At 39.5% G+C, this 17584-nt stretch overlaps 1 protein-coding gene across 2 annotated transcripts in view; it reads left to right on the top strand.

Annotated features, from left to right (window-relative positions):
* The window catches only part of DNAJC13 (DnaJ heat shock protein family (Hsp40) member C13), a 122750-nt gene that overhangs the window by 56336 nt on the left and 48830 nt on the right, over positions 1-17584 (top strand). The window contains exons 15-25 of one of the 2 annotated variants that reach the window (XM_075271277.1): positions 1580-1735; positions 3033-3089; positions 4539-4660; positions 5371-5446; positions 6977-7072; positions 7520-7663; positions 12559-12573; positions 13868-13950; positions 15576-15729; positions 17042-17145; positions 17237-17396. In XM_075271277.1, coding sequence (XP_075127378.1) covers positions 1580-1735; positions 3033-3089; positions 4539-4660; positions 5371-5446; positions 6977-7072; positions 7520-7663; positions 12559-12573; positions 13868-13950; positions 15576-15729; positions 17042-17145; positions 17237-17396 — 1167 coding nt within the window. The remainder of the gene's footprint in view (positions 1-1579; positions 1736-3032; positions 3090-4538; positions 4661-5370; positions 5447-6976; positions 7073-7519; positions 7664-12558; positions 12574-13867; positions 13951-15575; positions 15730-17041; positions 17146-17236; positions 17397-17584) is intronic. The other variant, XM_075271278.1, reaches the window with a different exon arrangement.

Here is a 17584-nt window from a genome sequence, read left to right as displayed (position 1 = left end):
TCATCAAGAAGTCATTTTTTCATGAACATTTACCATACAGTGTCTGATTAACACAGACATCACATGTCTATACAGAACATGTGTGAATAAGGTCCTTACTCTGCCAGTCTCTCTGTTACACCAGTCATAATGCCTTGGAGCTTTATTATATTTACCGTATATACTCGAGTATAAGCCAACCCGAATATAAGCCGAGGCCCCTAATTTTACCACAAAGAACTGGGAAAACTTATTGACTCGAGTATAAGCCTGGGGGGGAAATGCAGCAGCTACTGGAAAATTTCAAAAATTAAAATGGTCGGAATTTTTGAGTGCTGTAGTTGCTGGGAAAGGGTGGAGGGGGTGTTTTGGTTGTCTGTCTGCCCCTTCCCTGAGCTTGAGGACTGGGGTTTTCCCCCCCACTTGGAACTCAGCCTGGCTGAATATAGGGTATCTGCAGTGCTCCTATTAACCCCTTCCTGATGGAACAAGAGCACTGCAGATACCTTATATTCAGTAGACCGGGCACTTTCAGACACAGGGGTACCTAATGTGTATGTGTTTCACAGTGATTTTCTACTTTTATATGTATTCTAGGGAAAGGAGTGATTTACAACTTTTATTTAATTTATTTTTTTATAATATATATTTTTTAAAGCTTCTTTTTATACTCAAGTATATACGGTAATCCCCGAAGGCATGGATTCCCTGGCCTGATCTCGCACTGTGTTTCGCTGCCTCGTCCACTCGTCCTCGTTTTTGAATGACAGGTTTTGGTCACCATTAGTTCTGACCTGGGGGATATTATAAGCTGTCATCCAAGTGTGAGTGGGTCGATGAGGCAGAGTGAGAGATGGTTCTCAGACTTTGGAAATCATTCCCTCATTACTTCAGAAATCTAATTTTCAAAATTTCCTAAAAATATATTTTTAAGGATTGTGACAATGAAATTGAAAACTAAATGTATGAGGTTGGTTGGGTGCAACTAAGTTACCTACCATTATGCCATTAAGTACTGATTTGAACAATGACAGAATCTTTAAAGAGAATATTAACGCAGCCACACAGATAGGTTAGGGGCATCTAAATCAAAAAGTGTTTTCTTCTTGCTGCCTCCATTGCTGAGATACAGGATGGACCGATGTTGACCCAAGGGAAGGGTCAGGTGTACAGGAACCGTGCTTGACCCAGAGGTGATACAATCCAAAAGTCTTTTATTGAAATAGCACACTAACGTGTTTCTGGGTGTGTACCCCTTTTTCAAGTGTATATTAAAAAACAGCACCATTGCTGAGATATTGCTGGTGTTGTCAATATTTAAATGAGCTGTATAGAGCAAAGATGGTGTTTCCACTTACAATGCCATCATTGCTCCAAACAGCTCATTTACATATTGACAGCAGTGATATCTCTGCAGTGGAGGCACTGATTCACAAGGGGAATGTGTATGGGTAGGAATTGTGGGGAGGGGATCAGGAGGATTATCTGTTGGCTGCCTCTCCGCTACCTACAAAGCATGAGTAGCTGTATTGTTTATTGTTTTACGTTTCCTTCTCCACTTTTATGTATTTAATGCTGAACATCTCTTTTACTCTTTTAGAATTATGGGACTGGAGCTTTGGTTATCAGTTCACTCTTGGACTTTCTCACTTTCGCTCTCTGTGCACCCTACAGCGAGACAACAGAGGGGCAGCAATTTGATATGCTGCTGGAGATGGTAGCATCAAATGGTAGAACGCTTTTCAAACTCTTTCAGGTATTCTGTTTTTATTTGGTTTGTGGGCCAAAAGTTTGACACCTATGCATTAGAACATATTTTAGTTTCACCAACCAACTTGTAAATGTGTATGGAGACCCCCCCAACAGAAACTCACTCCGCCGTAAAAGTGCAGTGGGTTATTTAAAGGGGTTGGCCACTTTCAGATCAATATTAAGAGATCAAAGTTATTGTTTGCATATTATAAATTTGTACAATTTTCCAATATACTTTCGGTATGAATTCCTCAGGGTTTTCTAGATGTCTGCTTGCTGTCATTCATTCTGATTACTTCTAGAGGATAAAACTCTGACCATGGTCATGTGATGAGCACACAGGTGCCGCTCGTTATAGTTACAGAACAGTAATCAGACATCTGCCTGGTAATCAGCTGTGCACCTGTGTCCTCATCACATGACCATGGACCGTAAATCACATGACCATGGACTGTATATCACATGACCATGGTCAGAATTTTATCCACTAGAAGTAACAGAATGAATGACAACAAGCCGAAATCTAGAAAACCGTGAGGAATTGATACAGAAAGTATGTTGGAAAATTGCATAACTTTTTATTATACAAACATAACATTAGTCTCTCAATATTGGTTAGCAATTGGACAACCCCTTTTAATATGCAGCCTGTCATACAAGTACCGGTATTTGGCGATGTAAAAGTTTATAAGTTTGTAGATTGGGCATTTTCAGACACAAGGATACCTAATGTGAATGTGTTTTAGGTTATCTATTTTTATATCTAATACAGCGAAAGGGAGGTGATTTGAACTTTTTTAAAAAAAAAAATTATTTTTTTTTTACTTTTTTTCCCCCAAAACTGTTATTTTTAAACTTCCTAGGGGTCTTGAACTCTGATCACCAATTCAGTACACTTCAGTGTTAATGCAATGCAGTATATTGAGAAATCCTTCTATTTTTATTACTGAATGTCTAGTAAAACCTGTAATAGAAGCATATAGAAGACAATCCTGGGAACCTTCAATAGGCTCCCGCCTGTCAGAGTAACAGATTGCTGCCCTTAAGTCTAACTCCAGGGCCAGCAAGTCACCCCAAAAAAGCATCACTAGGAAAATTCCGCTCTAACTGGGTTAATTCTTGCGATCATCTCTTGAATGAATGAATGAATGAATGATTTTCATTCTAAATATACACAGTAAATTACAATGAAGACTGCTATATTTTCTACTTAAGACATATTTTCTTTTTTCCATCCTTCAAATGTTTTTGGCTGTAAATTTTGAATACTGTTAAACTGACCTCTTGTATCTTTATTTTAGCACCCTTCCATGGCAATTGTAAAAGGAGCTGGTCTGGTAATGAAGGCTATTATAGAAGTAAGTATATCAGTGTAGTTACATTTAAAGGGGGTTGTCTGAAACTCTGATTTTGAGATCCTCTTCTTAGGCCAGTGACCTGATGCCCTTTGGTTACATGGCCATGCCGCAGCTTCAGTTCCATTCAAATTAAAGAGACTATGCTGCAATACCAAGTACAGCCACTATACAATGTATGGTGCTGTGCTTGGTACATGGCAACGAAGCCATAACATTCAATATCATAGTCCCAGTCAACCCCTTTAACCCTTCAAATTAAATACGTAAACGTTTGAATAGTATACCAGAAAAATTATTGTTGCCTAATCTAATATGTAGTAGGCTTGCATTCTGAACAAAACCAATAGTGAGTTAAGCCCCATGCCAGGGCTTAAGAAACAATGGGAGGAAATTAAGACTGTGTTTCCTAAATTTGTCAGGGTTCAATTGAGCTGAAAGGGCACAGAAAGGTCAAGGTGGTGCTGTGTTTTCTATACACTTTTTTTCCCCCACAGCAGTTTTTAACTGCACGTCATCCAATGTGTTTCCTTAAAGTGCTTTACAGTTGCCACTTTAATTCTGTTTGTAAAGCCAATACCTGGAGTGCATCGTGAAGGGAGGGAATTTTGCTTGCACCCAGTCCTTTCCTAGTCTTGCCTTTTAAAAACTACATCACAATGGTATATGTGAAATAACCTTTATATGGATGGTCATTTACCTGAATTAATGCAGCTAAGGCTACATATCCCCTGCAGAGATTTTTCAGATGTATTTTGTGTTTCTTTGGTATTGTATTCAGGTATGTGGTTATGTTGTTTGTCACTGTTTGGTTTTCTCGTTCTTTTCTGTTCCTATTCCGTCTCCCCTATTTCTCTTTTTCTTGTTTCTTTCCTGTTCCCTTTTGGTTGTGTTCCCCTTTTCATTCCTTTCCTGTCTTTGTCTTTGTAGCGTTTGTATATCTGGTCCTTTGGTCTTTGTATGTTTGGTCATGTTGGTGCCATCCATGTATTTGGGTTGCAGCCCGAAGTTCCAGTTTACAATTCCTATTCTACTGCTTGGACTTATGCCGATTCTTCTTATGTTTGTAATTGCTTTTTTATTATATTGTAAAAGTTTTCTTCTTTTCAATAAAAATCATATTTAAAATAAAAATTAATTCTGTTTGTAAAGCCAATACCTGGAGTGCATTGTGAAGGGAGGGAATTTTGCTTGCACCCAGTCCTTTCCTAGTCTTGCCTTTTAAAAACTACATCACAATGGTATATGTGAAATAACCTTTATATGGATGGTCATTTACCTGAATTAATGCAGCTAAGGCTACATATCCCCTGCAGAGAAGCGGAGTTTAGATTTGGGCACTTCAGCATTGTTATTTGGAGCAAATACGTTCTCTTTTCTGTTAGTGCCAAGATAATACTTATGGCTAAGAATGTGGTAAGAGACTGATATTATATCCTTGTCCTTGTTTAGGAAGCAGACAAAGAAATCGCAACAAAAATGCAGGAGCTCGCTCTCAGTGAAGGTGCCTTACCGCGACACTTGCACTCCGCAATGTTTACAATAAGTGTTGATCAACGAATGCTCACAAACAGGTGAGACTGTGCTTGTATGTCCATCATGATTTATGTGTACCTGTCTAGTGATCTCTCCTGATCTATAAGAGAGCTGGATATGATACAGAGAGAAAAGCTGAGTGGTATAGAAGTATATATGATTTGGAACAGGATTTTTGATTAAAGGTAGAATAAAGCCTGACAGGACTCTTAGGCCGGGTTCACACAGGGTTTTTTGGTCCGGAATTTGACGTGGAGGCCGCCTCAGATTCCAGACCAAAAAACTGCCTCCCATTGAAATCAATGGGAACCTGTCATGCTCTTTTTTTTTTTTTTTTTTCAGGCGAATTTGCCTCCCTCCCGACTATGTCCATTCATTTGGGCCTAATCCGGAGCGGAAAGCCGCACTGCATCGGCATCCAGTCGCAACTAGCCATTTTTGGACCGGAATCTGAGGCGGCCCCCGCGTCAAATTCCGGTCCAAAATACCCTGTGTGGAGCCAGCCTTAGAAGAGACTGTGAAAGTCCTGCTTACTCCGCCCACACCATGATTGGCGTATACACACACACACACACACACACAGAAATCTGTCAACTGCTGTGTTAATCACGAATTGGTCAATATCCTTGTTTTCAATGTAAATTAAAATGACCAAACATCAACTACACATCTACAGTATGTGACTTAAAATTAAGCAATGAAAATGTATTTCAAGTTAATTGAAAATATTGATTTAATTTTATTCCAGACAGCTGAGTAGACATTTAGTTGGCCTTTGGACTGCTGATAACACGACATCTTTACATTTGTTGAAGCGAGTTTTGGTAAGTTATAAATTAGAAGAGTTTTTTAGGTATGGGATGGTGTTCATAACCATTTTTTTTTACTTTCCTATTTCAGTCTTCTTGTATTTTTTTTATTTACCTCTTTTATCAGCTGTTCCTCAGCACAGGGCACATATTCTATCTATCACCCTATTCGTTTCGAAATATAAAAAAACAAAAAAACTTGCAAGTCTTCAGTAGGTGATACTTTTTTTTAATGGCTAACTCATAATGATGACAGAATATAACGTTTTGAAGCTTCCTGGCTTCTTCTTCAGATATATCGAAAAACACTTTCTGCAGGCTGCATATTTATGTATAACTGGACACAGGGATAGGATTTCAGGAGGGAGGGGGGAAGAGGCTTATTACTGAATTCAGCACACTGTCGGCTTTCCCGATCTGTGCCCCGGGTAAAGAGCTATCGATCCCGGTACCGTAGCTCTTTACAGTCAGAAGGCCATTCCTAACAGTCAGTCAGGTACGTTCTTCTCCACAGCAGCACCTATCGCACTGTACAGTAACGCCCCCTCCCTCTGCTCACAGTGCTTGTCCACAGACGAGTATTATCAGGAGGGGAGGGGGAGTTCCACCCTGCTCACACAGCACAGCGCGATAGGCGCTGCTGTGAAGGACGACGTACCTGACAGACTGTCAGGAACGCCCTTCTGACTGTAAAGAGCTACGGTACCGGGACCAATAGCTCTTTACCCGGGGCACAGATTGGGAAAGCTGACAGTGCGCTGAATTCATCGCACTGTTGGCTTTCCAGCAGTATATAGAACTGCCTGTGCCCATATCGGTGAAAGGTCCTCTTTAAGCCTCGAAAAACCTCAAATCATCAGTGCAGGTGAAGGAAACAAACTTTGCAGCTTCTGTGAGGGGGTTGATGCCAATGGAGCCCCCTCCATCTCTGTCCGTTCCTATTCATTCTAATGTAGAAAACCTGATGGAAACTTTCTTCCATCATGTTTGTTCCTCTTTAAGGCAGAGGCCCCATGGGCTGGAAACGCTGCACTAAAGAACAAGAACAACCGCAGTTTTCCTCTGGACTTTCTGTTACAATTATGTCTACGGGAAAACCACCGGCGGTTTTGGAAATCGCAGCATGTCCATGCTGTGATTTTTTTTTTCCCCAAAGTGGGCATGGGTTTTGCATGAATCCCATCCACTTTGTAAGTAATGTAAAATGCCATGATTTTTCCCACTGCGTTTCCGGCCTGTGGGGCACCAGATAAAAGTGAAGTAAAAGGCCTGCAGGTATAACTTTTTCTTCCATTCCAAAAGTAAACAAACATGACAGAAGAATGCATCCATTGTGTTTTTACAACAGATTGAGTGTGCTCCATCTCTATCAGTTACGTTATCACTGTTTAAATTCATTGGTTTAATCTTCTGATGGATAAGAGCAATAGACTATGATGGTAGTGTGAACCCATCCTTAGACTATTTTGTCTAAAGTGAATTAAACTGATTAGTAATTTCATGATTGTGGTTAACGCACTACAGAGCTTACATTTTTTTTTCCAGCCTCCAGGTTTGCTGGCATACCTGGATAGTAAGGATCCTGTTCCAGAAAAAGATATTGATCGAATGCACATCAGGGATAATCTGAAAATTGCTTCTGTAAGTATTTGCGAGTTTCTTTATTTCTTTCTGTACATTTTGGGCACAAGCTGATGCAAAGCCATGGAAGGCAGCCATTCATGTGTCTAAGAATAGTGCGGGAACACCCCATTCCATGAAGGCAAACAACCTATGTGCTAATGGAAATGTTCACATAGAGTTCCTTGATTAGGATTCTGCACAAAATCCATGTAAAAAATGCCCACACTGTCCCATTGAGTCTGCTGTGATGATCCGTTGATGAATTTAATACATGACTGGCCACACACTGGTCATCCCCATTGATGGCAGCAGCAATGGCACTTTGGAATGGCACTTTACCTGCAAGCTGCAAATACCCAAAACTGGTTATTGGTGGTTCCATTTTCTTACGTGGATTACTTTATTTTTTTGTTTTTTCTTGTTTTACCTAATATGTTAATAGTATTAATGATTCTCCTTGAACAGGACCAGTACGGGAAATTTAACAAAGTTCCGGAATGGCAAAGGTTAGCTGGTAAAGCTGCTAAAGAAGTTGAAAAATTTGCCAAGGAAAAAGTTGACTTGGTTTTGTTGCACTGGAGGGATAGGATGGGAATTGCACAGAAAGAGGTACGGAGAAGAATCTCTTGAATTTTAATTGTTCTCCTACATATTTCAGCAGGTCTCCATGATTGACAATATATTATAGTTTTATTCCAGAGTCACATGGCTTCTCTTCTCTTCTTTGCTTCCTCCTTTATTGACCTTTTGATACTATTTCTCTTTCATCGCTCCCTTTTAGGCCAGGTAGTGACCCAGTCTCACATTATCATAAGTTATCAAAGAGGATGATGCATCACTTCCTCACTGTAGACTACAGACTACATATACCCATCTGAAACTGAAGTTACTCTTTTCATTGCTTAAATGGAGTCTGTCACTTGTACTTATTATATTAACCCCCCTCCAGCTGAACCAAACTATTATCCCCCTGTGAAACAATCCTTCCTGGAAGTATGCCATTTTTGTAAAATGTTTTACTTTATTTTCTCTTATTTGTATAGCGCCAACATATTCTGCAGCGTTTACAGAAATTGTCAGTCACTTAACCTACTTGTCACTTGTGCAGAAAAGACAACATGAATATGTTTCCATTGGACTCCACCACCTAGTTTTTTTTTTTTAGTGGTGGACAATCTGTTTTGATAATTAACCATTAAAAGGGTTGGCCACTTTCAGAACAATATTGACAAACAAATGTACAATAAAAAGATATACAATTTTCCAATATACTTTCTGTATCAATTCCTCACGGTTTTGTAGATCTCTGCTTGCTGTCATTCATTCTGTTACTTCTAGAGGATAAAAGTCTGACCAAGGTCATGTGATTTACGGTCCATGGTCATGTGATTTACGGTTCATGATCATGTGATTTACGGTCCATGGTCATGTGATTTACGGTTCATGATCATGTGATTTACGGTCCATGATCATGTGATTTATGGTCCATGGTCGTGATGAGTACACAGGTGCTGCTTGTTATAGTTACAGCACAGTAATCAGACATCTGCCTGGTAATCAGCTGTGCACCTGTGTACTCATCACATGACCATGGACCGTAAATCACATGACCATGGTCAGACTTTTATCCACTAGAAGTAACAGAATGAATGACAGCAAGCAGAGATCTAGAAAACCGTGAGGAATTGATACAGAAAGTATATTGGAAAATTGTGTATCTTTTTATTATACATTTTTTTGTCAATATTGGTCTGAAAGTGGCCAACCCCTTTAATTCCTTGTGCTCAAGGGTAAGGACGCACGTTCAGGTTTTTCACAGTTTTTAAACTTTATATCGCATTTCAAGTGTGTTTTTCACATGAATACTGGCAGTGACGGAAGCTGATGCTTCTGAATAAAATAGAGAGATTTAAGCTGTCCATACATTTAAGATTTGTCATTTAATGGTCGGCCACATAGTCATTTGTTGGATCATTCAGAAGAGCAGTTATCCCAAATACAGAAACAGCAAAGATCTTAAAGTGTAAGTAAACTTGTATTATTTTTTGTAAATCAGTTGGGCAGGTGAAGGGAACAAACTTGGCAATATACTTCACTAAAGAAAAGTCCCCATGTCTCTTAACTGTTACTTCAGACTTTTCTTCTTACCTGACTGATCTTGGTCTGTACGCAAGCAGATCAGTTTACAAGTAGTTCTATGGAAAGGGGAGGGCGGAGAAGAGAGACAGAGATATGAGGCTGTCTACAGCATTAAATGAGTCATTTTTGTCGGGAGAAGGCTGGATAGTAATTCCTGATTATTCAGCTTTTTTTTTTTTGTAAAAATAAGCTCTCTATAGTGCAGATGTCTCTGCTTTTACACAGTGCTATAGAATCAATAGGCTAAACCACTGTCTCTGTTTTTTCTCAATCTTTCTCATTCGCCAACTAAATGGTCAGTCAGAAGCAGTAAAAATCCTGTATTTCATTAACAAGTCAGTGATTGAATTCCTATAAAAGTAAATATGCAACAAACTATGCATCTAATCAATTATACAATATTAAACATTGTATAATATAATTAAAAATAATCACTTTATTTTAGCTGCATTCAGTAACCTTTTTCTCAACTCCACCCAAAATTGATCCTAACTCCATAGTTCTGCTTTGAGGGGCTCTCCTCTACTCCCCCTCCCTTCTCCATAGACTTCTATTTACAGATCTACTTCTATCTATGGATTTGATCAGTAGTAGAAGAAGGCAAATAAGTGAAGACACAGACACTTTTCTTTTAATAAAGCATATTGCATAATTTACTATCTTCTCATGCACTATGTTACTTATGGAAAAAAAAATTGTTGCGCTTTAAAAACTGTCATCCATGGACCCCAAGAAATGTGCAGTGAATCTAGATGAAAGTTGAATGTTTGTAAAGGAAACAAGGCAAATCAAATGACATAAAACTTTGTGGTCAATACACATACACGTTGTGAGCACATAAAACAGAATAAAAGAAAAAAGAAAAAAAAAAAAGCAAACGAACTTCCTAACTTGGTTCTATTCCCTAGTACATATTGCCAAACTATCTCATACACATCATATAGATGGATGAAAAATCCAACAAGATTTTATTTTAAACAAACTTTAGTCTTGAGTCTAAATTGGTCATTTTAAGCAGTAAATAATTCCATGTCTCGGCAGCTTTACATGAGCAGATTGTCCTCTACTTTCTGTGTGCATTTTATGGTGGAATATTCAGACAACTGAAAATTAGAGACAACACTTGGGAAAATTACTAAATATGCAGAATTTTAGTCATATAATGGGCAGAAATAGTGTTACACTCGGTAATATTGATGCATGTAAAGTTTGATGAAACATTAGGTATGTTTCAAAACCTTTCATAAATGTTGCCATGGATTTCCAAAAGCAAGACCAAGCCTGTAAAATCCAAGGCTTTACTGAAGATCCATTTGAAAATAATGTATGCACATCATGGAATAAAAACAAAAGCCTCTGACATATTGTGGACTAAACAATTTACTCATAGTTGGACTAAAAACTCTGCAGTGGAAATGCCGCGATTTCAAAAGCTCAAGGCTGCTTAGATCTTAGCATGTCAATACATGTATAATACAGGCAAAATATCTGTGAATATTGCTGCTGCAGTCTTTTTCGCAGTGTTTTTTTGGCAGAGATTCACTGTGTCGGGCATCAGCCTGAAGCAAGTCTTCAGGGTGTATTCATGTGCAGCCGATTTGTTGAAATTTCTTAGCAAAAATCTGTTCTATTCATATGAATGTGGTTGTGTGTGGAGACAAGTGTATCGATTACTGCACCCTAGTTCAGATTAATAGGACAGTCCCTGAAATCTCTGAAACAATTATTCTGTGTGTGAATTTGCCCTAGCTTTAAAAAGCAACTAGCGTCTAAATACAAAATGTGGCACCTACCGTCTGCACGGATGGTAGCCCACTGTGATATGTGGGTAGCTTGACATCTGTGTAGACAGAGCATGCAACATTTGTACAGCACATAACTCGTTCGCATCTGCGTTGATATTCCGTCCGGGGGAGTCTGCATGAGGATCCCCCCAAATGGAACACTGAACGCAACTGCAAGCGTTGTGTCAGTGAAAGCACATGAACCCCATAGACTATAATGCACCATAGACTATAATGGGGTCCGTGTGCTTACTGCCAGATCTCCGCAGGGATCATGCGGACAGGATAGTAATTCATAATTTATTTTCCTGATTGCATGATTCGAGTGGGCAGTGCGCGACAAGTACACGGACTCCATTATAGTCTATGGGGTCCATGTGCTTTCACTGGCACTATGCTTGCAGTTGCGTTCAATATTCCGTTTGGGGGAGTCCCCTTGTGGACTCTCCGAACGGAATACCGAACGCAGATGTGAACGAAGGGTAACGGGACTGGCAGCCTTCAAGTTAAGCGTGAATAGTAACAAAACTCATTATATCAGTCCTTTATTTCATATGGAGACGGCTTGAGATTTTATGATATCCAGAAAGCATGACAATTTTTTCTATTTAGGGCTCGTTCACATCTGCGGCCCGGCACTCCGTACTTAGGTTTCCGTTTCCTGCCTAAAACACAGGCAGGATACGGAAACCTGCAGGAGTCTCTCTCACCCATTCATTTGAATGGGTGAGAGAGATGTCCGGCCGTGCGCGGCGGTGAGCGTTTTAGGCTCTCCGCCGCGAAACCGGGTTTTATAATCTGGACACAGAGTCGGACATGCAGTACTCTGTGTCCGGATAAAAAAATCCGGTTTTGCGGCGGAGAGCCTAAAACGCTCACTGCCGCGCACAGCCGGACCCGGTCTATGGTTTCCGTCTTCTGGCATGCAGAAGACGGAAACCATAGAACGGAGACCCCAAACGCAGGTGTGAACCCAGCATTACTGGTATTTTTACGTAGTGAGATATCTGGGCACCTTTTTGAAGTTACGACCTAAAAGTTCATGAGAGCCATTTTATTGAATGCTCTAAATCTTTTCTACCTACGTCTGTATCTCTTATCGTGGAAATGAATCTAAAAACCTTTTTGATTTGTAAACTTGTCAAGTCACATTCGCTATTTTGTTTGTTGAACTGACCTCATGTTACTTCACTAGTAGATTTAAAGGGACATTTCTCATTTTAAAAATCTTCCTACGTATTACTGAGAATTCTCAGATGATGTCATGGGATCTCTCTCGATGACTCGAAAATTAAAATGTAGGAACGTACGCTTTCCAGTCATGTGCAGTGAATGTGTTTTCCAACCAGGCACACAGATATATTGGTGTACAGCATGAAGACTCTGGTTACATTATTTTGTTCTTGCATATCTCAGACCTATCAGTAGATATTTAAAGGTGAACCTTCCCTTTAAATCACATTTAAACTTAAATGTTGTGACTTATTGACAGCATCTGACAAGCCATGTACAGTCTATATATCAGGTTTCTTTCTAAATCTTTATTTCCCTTGTTTTTATTTTCCCTACATCCCTTATCAGGACAGAAATAATATGGTGAGTTTGTCTTTGTCTTCCCTGTTTGCACTGCTTCTCCCTTTATGACTCTGTTCATTGTTTTTCTTATGGGAAATATGAGCAGATGTATTCTATGTTTTACTGTAAGTGGTGAAGGGTATAAAGTGGTGCAAGGGTTTCACATTTCCTACAAGCAAAGCCTGAATTTCTTTGGTGACTTCTTATTATGCATGCACTTTGTCCAAGGAATGGTCTTTTTCATTTATTTCTCTAAAATACAGTATCTGCATGTATTGCTTGCATCCCAGGGTTATTTGGAGTTGCCTCTGTGCTTGTTCTTGTTACCTTTTGTCGTAAACCAAATGAAATGAATACCTTGTTTTTCTATGTAAAAACGGTATGCCAAAAGTTTACGAACTTGGAAAGTTCAAGGCCAGCAATACATGGTGAGGGTCCTAAGTAGGGTTGAGCCGATCTTGAGATTTCAAGATCGATTTTAAAATCCGATTTCCGATCATTTTCCAGCCGATTCCGATCGTGAAATTTGCTCCATTGCCAATCGGAATCCGATCTTTTCCGATTCCGATCCTCAACCTTAGTCAATGCTTCTCTATGGGAAAAGTCACTTTTGGGGTTGAGCCAATCTTGAGAGAACCTGCAATCTCGATCCCGCTGGAAAAGATCGGGTCGGAATTCCGATCGCGATCGTGAAATTTACTCAATCGCCGATCGGAATGCGATCTTTTCTGATCCCGATCGCTCAACCCTAGTCCTAAGGCAACCACACTGGCAGATGTTGGGTCTTCAAATATGGCACCCACTCCTGTCTGCAAACGTGAAGATATTATTATTTATTTTTAATGTCTTCTAATTCACATTTGTTATATTGAGAAGGATGTTTTGGTATTCAACCCCCACCGATGTAATAGTCCTAAAAATACCATGTATGAAGTGTAAACTACACAGTCCTAAAATCTAGCTAGCATATAAAACAGACCTACAGTATCTTAGTCTTCCATATAGCAGACCATCACGCTGGTGGCTTATTTTTGTATAGAATATAATTCAGTTTACCAAAGTTCTACATATATTTGGCTGAATAGACCCGCAGGCTCCATTGTGTGCTTTGTAGCCACATGTTAATACTGTAAATGTAATGTATCCTGCATGGCATCAGCCAGATTTTAGGTATATTGATAGGTATCTTTTGGGCTATAATTCATGTGCAGACTATTCTGTTGAAGGCCTCTGGGGCCTACTTGGGGAGTGGGATCTATGGATAGTGGCCATGTACTAAATTACTTGTGACAAACCCGTTATTTTATTATTTCAGAATCTAAACCAAAAACCTGTCATCCTTCGAAAAAGGCGACAAAGGATTAAAATAGAGGCCAACTGGGATCTGTTTTACTACAGGTGAAGAACAAAATATGACAAATGTTTGAATTTTGCCTTTCTCTACAAACTTTCGATATCAGAAAAAAAGTATTTTTTTTGTGTCCATATTTTCTAAATTTTTTACATTATTCTTGGTTTGTAATTTTCATTAGAATTTTCTTCACCTATAACATAGCAAAATCATGGAATATTTATGGTAGACACTACGTGGTCCATCTGGTCTGCCTGTATACCAGAATATACACTCACCGGCCACTTTATTAGGTACACCTGTCCAACTGCTCGTTAACACTTAATTTCTAATCAGCCAATCACATGGCGGCAACTCAGTGCATTTAGGCATGTAGACATGGTCAAGACAATCTCCTGCAGTTCAAACCGAGCATCAGTATGGGGAAGAAAGGTGATTTGAGTGCCTTTGAACGTGGCATGGTTGTTGGTGCCAGAAGGGCTGGTCTGAGTATTTCAGAAACTGCTGATCTACTGGGATTTTCACGCACAACCATCTCTAGGGTTTACAGAGAATGGTCCGAAAAAGAAAAAACATCCAGTGAGCGGCAGTTCTGTGGGCGGAAATGCGTTGTTGATGCCAGAGGTCAGAGGAGAATGGCCAGACTGGTTCGAGCTGATAGAAAGGCAACAGTGACTCAAATAGCCACCCGTTACAACCAAGGTAGCCAGAAGAGCATCTCTGAACGCACAGTACGTCGAACTTTGAGGCAGATGGGCTACAGCAGCAGAAGACCACACCGGGTGCCACTCCTTTCAGCTAAGAACAGGAAACTGAGGCTACAATTTGCACAAGCTCATCGAAATTGGACAATTGAAGATTGGAAAAACGTTGCCTGGTCTGATGAGTCTCGATTTCTGCTGCGACATTCGGATGGTAGGGTCAGAATTTGGCGTCAACAACATGAAAGCATGGATCCATCCTGCCTTGTATCAACGGTTCAGGCTGGTGGTGGTGGTGTCATGGTGTGGGGAATATTTTCTTGGCACTCTTTGGGCCCCTTGGTACCAATTGAGCATCGTTGCAACGCCAAAGCCTACCTGAGTATTGTTGCTGGCCATGTCCATCCCTTTATGACCACAATGTACCCAACATCTGATGGCTACTTTCAGCAGGATAATGCGCCATGTCATAAAGCTGGAATCATCTCAGACTGGTTTCTTGAACATGACAATGAGTTCACTGTACTCCAATGGCCTCCACAGTCACCAGATCTCAATCCAATAGAGCATCTTTGGGATGTGGTGGAACGGGAGATTCGCATCATGGATGTGCAGCCGACAAATCTGCGGCAACTGTGTGATGCCATCATGTCAATATGGACCAAAATCTCTGAGGAATGCTTCCAGCACCTTGTTGTATCTATGCCACGAAGAATTGAGGCAGTTCTGAAGGCAAAAGGGGGTCCAACCTGTTACTAGCATGGTGTACCTAATAAAGTGGCTGGTGAGTGTATACCATATAAGATCTTACCATCCACTCCCATGTCAATGAATAGCACAATGAACCTTGAGTCTACTCTAACCAGATTACATTAGCCAGAAATGTTCAGCTACTTTTAATACCATCATAGCCAACTACAGATTTTATCTTTCGGTAATAATTTTTACCTGAATTGCTTGTATTTTTGAAGATTCCACCAGGATCACGCTCGATCAAATTTGATCTGGAACTTTAAAACCAGGGAGGAGTTAAGAGACACGCTAGAGGCAGAGATGAGAGCATTTAACGTTGACCGAGAACTTGGCAGCTCAACGGTGATCTCCTGGAATTATCAGGAGTTTGAGGTATGGCTGGAGGGCAACAACTTTTACTTGTATTCTACATAAACTTGTTTCCATCATTGTATGAACATTTCAGATTTCGAGTGCTAGTGGAGGGAACGTTCACATAAACATTACAACGTTTGTCATTGTAATTTTCCCAGAGTAAAGCTTGGTCTGCACTATGCTTAGAATTTCTGTCTAACTTACTATTCACTGTCTGTTGTCAAAAATTGTTTTCCAAGCACCTGAGACAGACTTCTTGAAAGGGACATAATATTTTCAGGACATCTGCAGGAAGACCTAAATCTGTGAGGCAGCTGGAGGGGGGTATTAAACTATGGTGTGCAACAAGAGAGGGATTTTAACCTGTGGGGGCAGGTGGAGGGGAACCCTAAACTGGGGGCAACTGGAGGGGGACACTAAAGTGAAGGCAACTGGAGGGAGACTCTAAACTATGGACAACTGCAGGGGGACTTTATACTATGAGGTAATTGGAGGGAGCATTATAGTGTAGGGCATATCATGTTAGGCTGACTATAGGGACTGATAATGGGGCACAAACAGAAATGAATGAGAACGTGCGGAGTGAAATTAGAAGTAGACAGGGTTAATTTTCAACTAATCCCGTCTCTGTTTCTGTCCTTTCAAAATTGGGAGGTATGGCATTAATGCCATAAGCCCATGTTCCAATTTTGGGAAAAATTACTGGTAATTATTTGCAAGCCAGGGAAAGAATACCCTTTGGTTATCTGAACATAAGCTTTCTAAGTGGGCTGTAAATGTGTGTGTGTGTGTGTATAGAGAGAGCGATTTAATCTGTTATATATATATATATATATATATATATATATATATATATATATATATATATGTGTGTGTGTATAGAGAGAGCGTAATATTATGTGTGTGTGTGTATAGAGAGAGCGATTTAATCTGTAATATATATATATATATATATATATATATATATATATATATATATATATATATATAATATTATATGTGTGTGTAATGTGTTGCTTAGAATCCATTTTAAAAGTAATAACCGATATGTAAGTTCACTTTCTGTTGCCACTTATGGTAAACCAAAAATAAATTCAGCCATAGCTGACAAGAAAAATGGCAATATGTTGTTTTGTAATGGAAATACAAGAACCATCATTAGATCATATGACTTTTAATATTTGGTCTTTTTAATGCTTCTTTTTGTGGTTCTTTGGGCGCTTTATGGATATGAACCATAATTCACACTTAAAGAGGCTTATGAAGTTTCTGTACGGTATTCTGTTACCTTCTCTTGTTTATCTCACATGTGTTCTGTCTTTTGTTCAAGGTGAAATATGAATGTCTGGCTGATGAGATAAAAATAGGAGACTACTACCTAAGATTGCTTTTGGAGGAAGATGAGAATGAGGAAAACAGTGTAATAAAGCAATCGTAAGGAACCATTTCTTATGACGTTGTATTCAGACCTAGATTACATCAGTTTAGTCATGTGTATATATATAATTTCTTTTTTATCTTATAGGTATGACTTCTTCAATGAACTTTACCATCGATTTCTCCTCACTCCAAAAGTGAACATGAAGTGTTTATGTTTACAAGCCCTGGCAATTGTCTATGGCAGGTGCCATGAAGAAATAGGAGCATTCACAGATACCAAGTACATTGTTGGAATGCTTGAGAGGGTATCATATTTCTTATTACTATATGCTATAGATCTTATAGGAAGAAGTGAAGTATTACTACAGCATTCACCAGTGTTTCTATGCTTGTTACCTTTATGTAGCAGTGTTTTCAGTAATTTCCTGCTGCTAGATTAGAGTTTAAAGGGTTGTCCCAGAATACAAAATTTTTACCTATGCACGGTATACAT

This window comes from Leptodactylus fuscus, chromosome 4 (genome assembly GCF_031893055.1).
Source record: "Leptodactylus fuscus isolate aLepFus1 chromosome 4, aLepFus1.hap2, whole genome shotgun sequence".
In the NCBI taxonomy this organism is placed as follows: domain Eukaryota; kingdom Metazoa; phylum Chordata; class Amphibia; order Anura; family Leptodactylidae; genus Leptodactylus; species Leptodactylus fuscus.
Note: the sequence above shows the minus strand (reverse complement) of the source record. Positions and strands in the feature narration are given on the sequence as shown.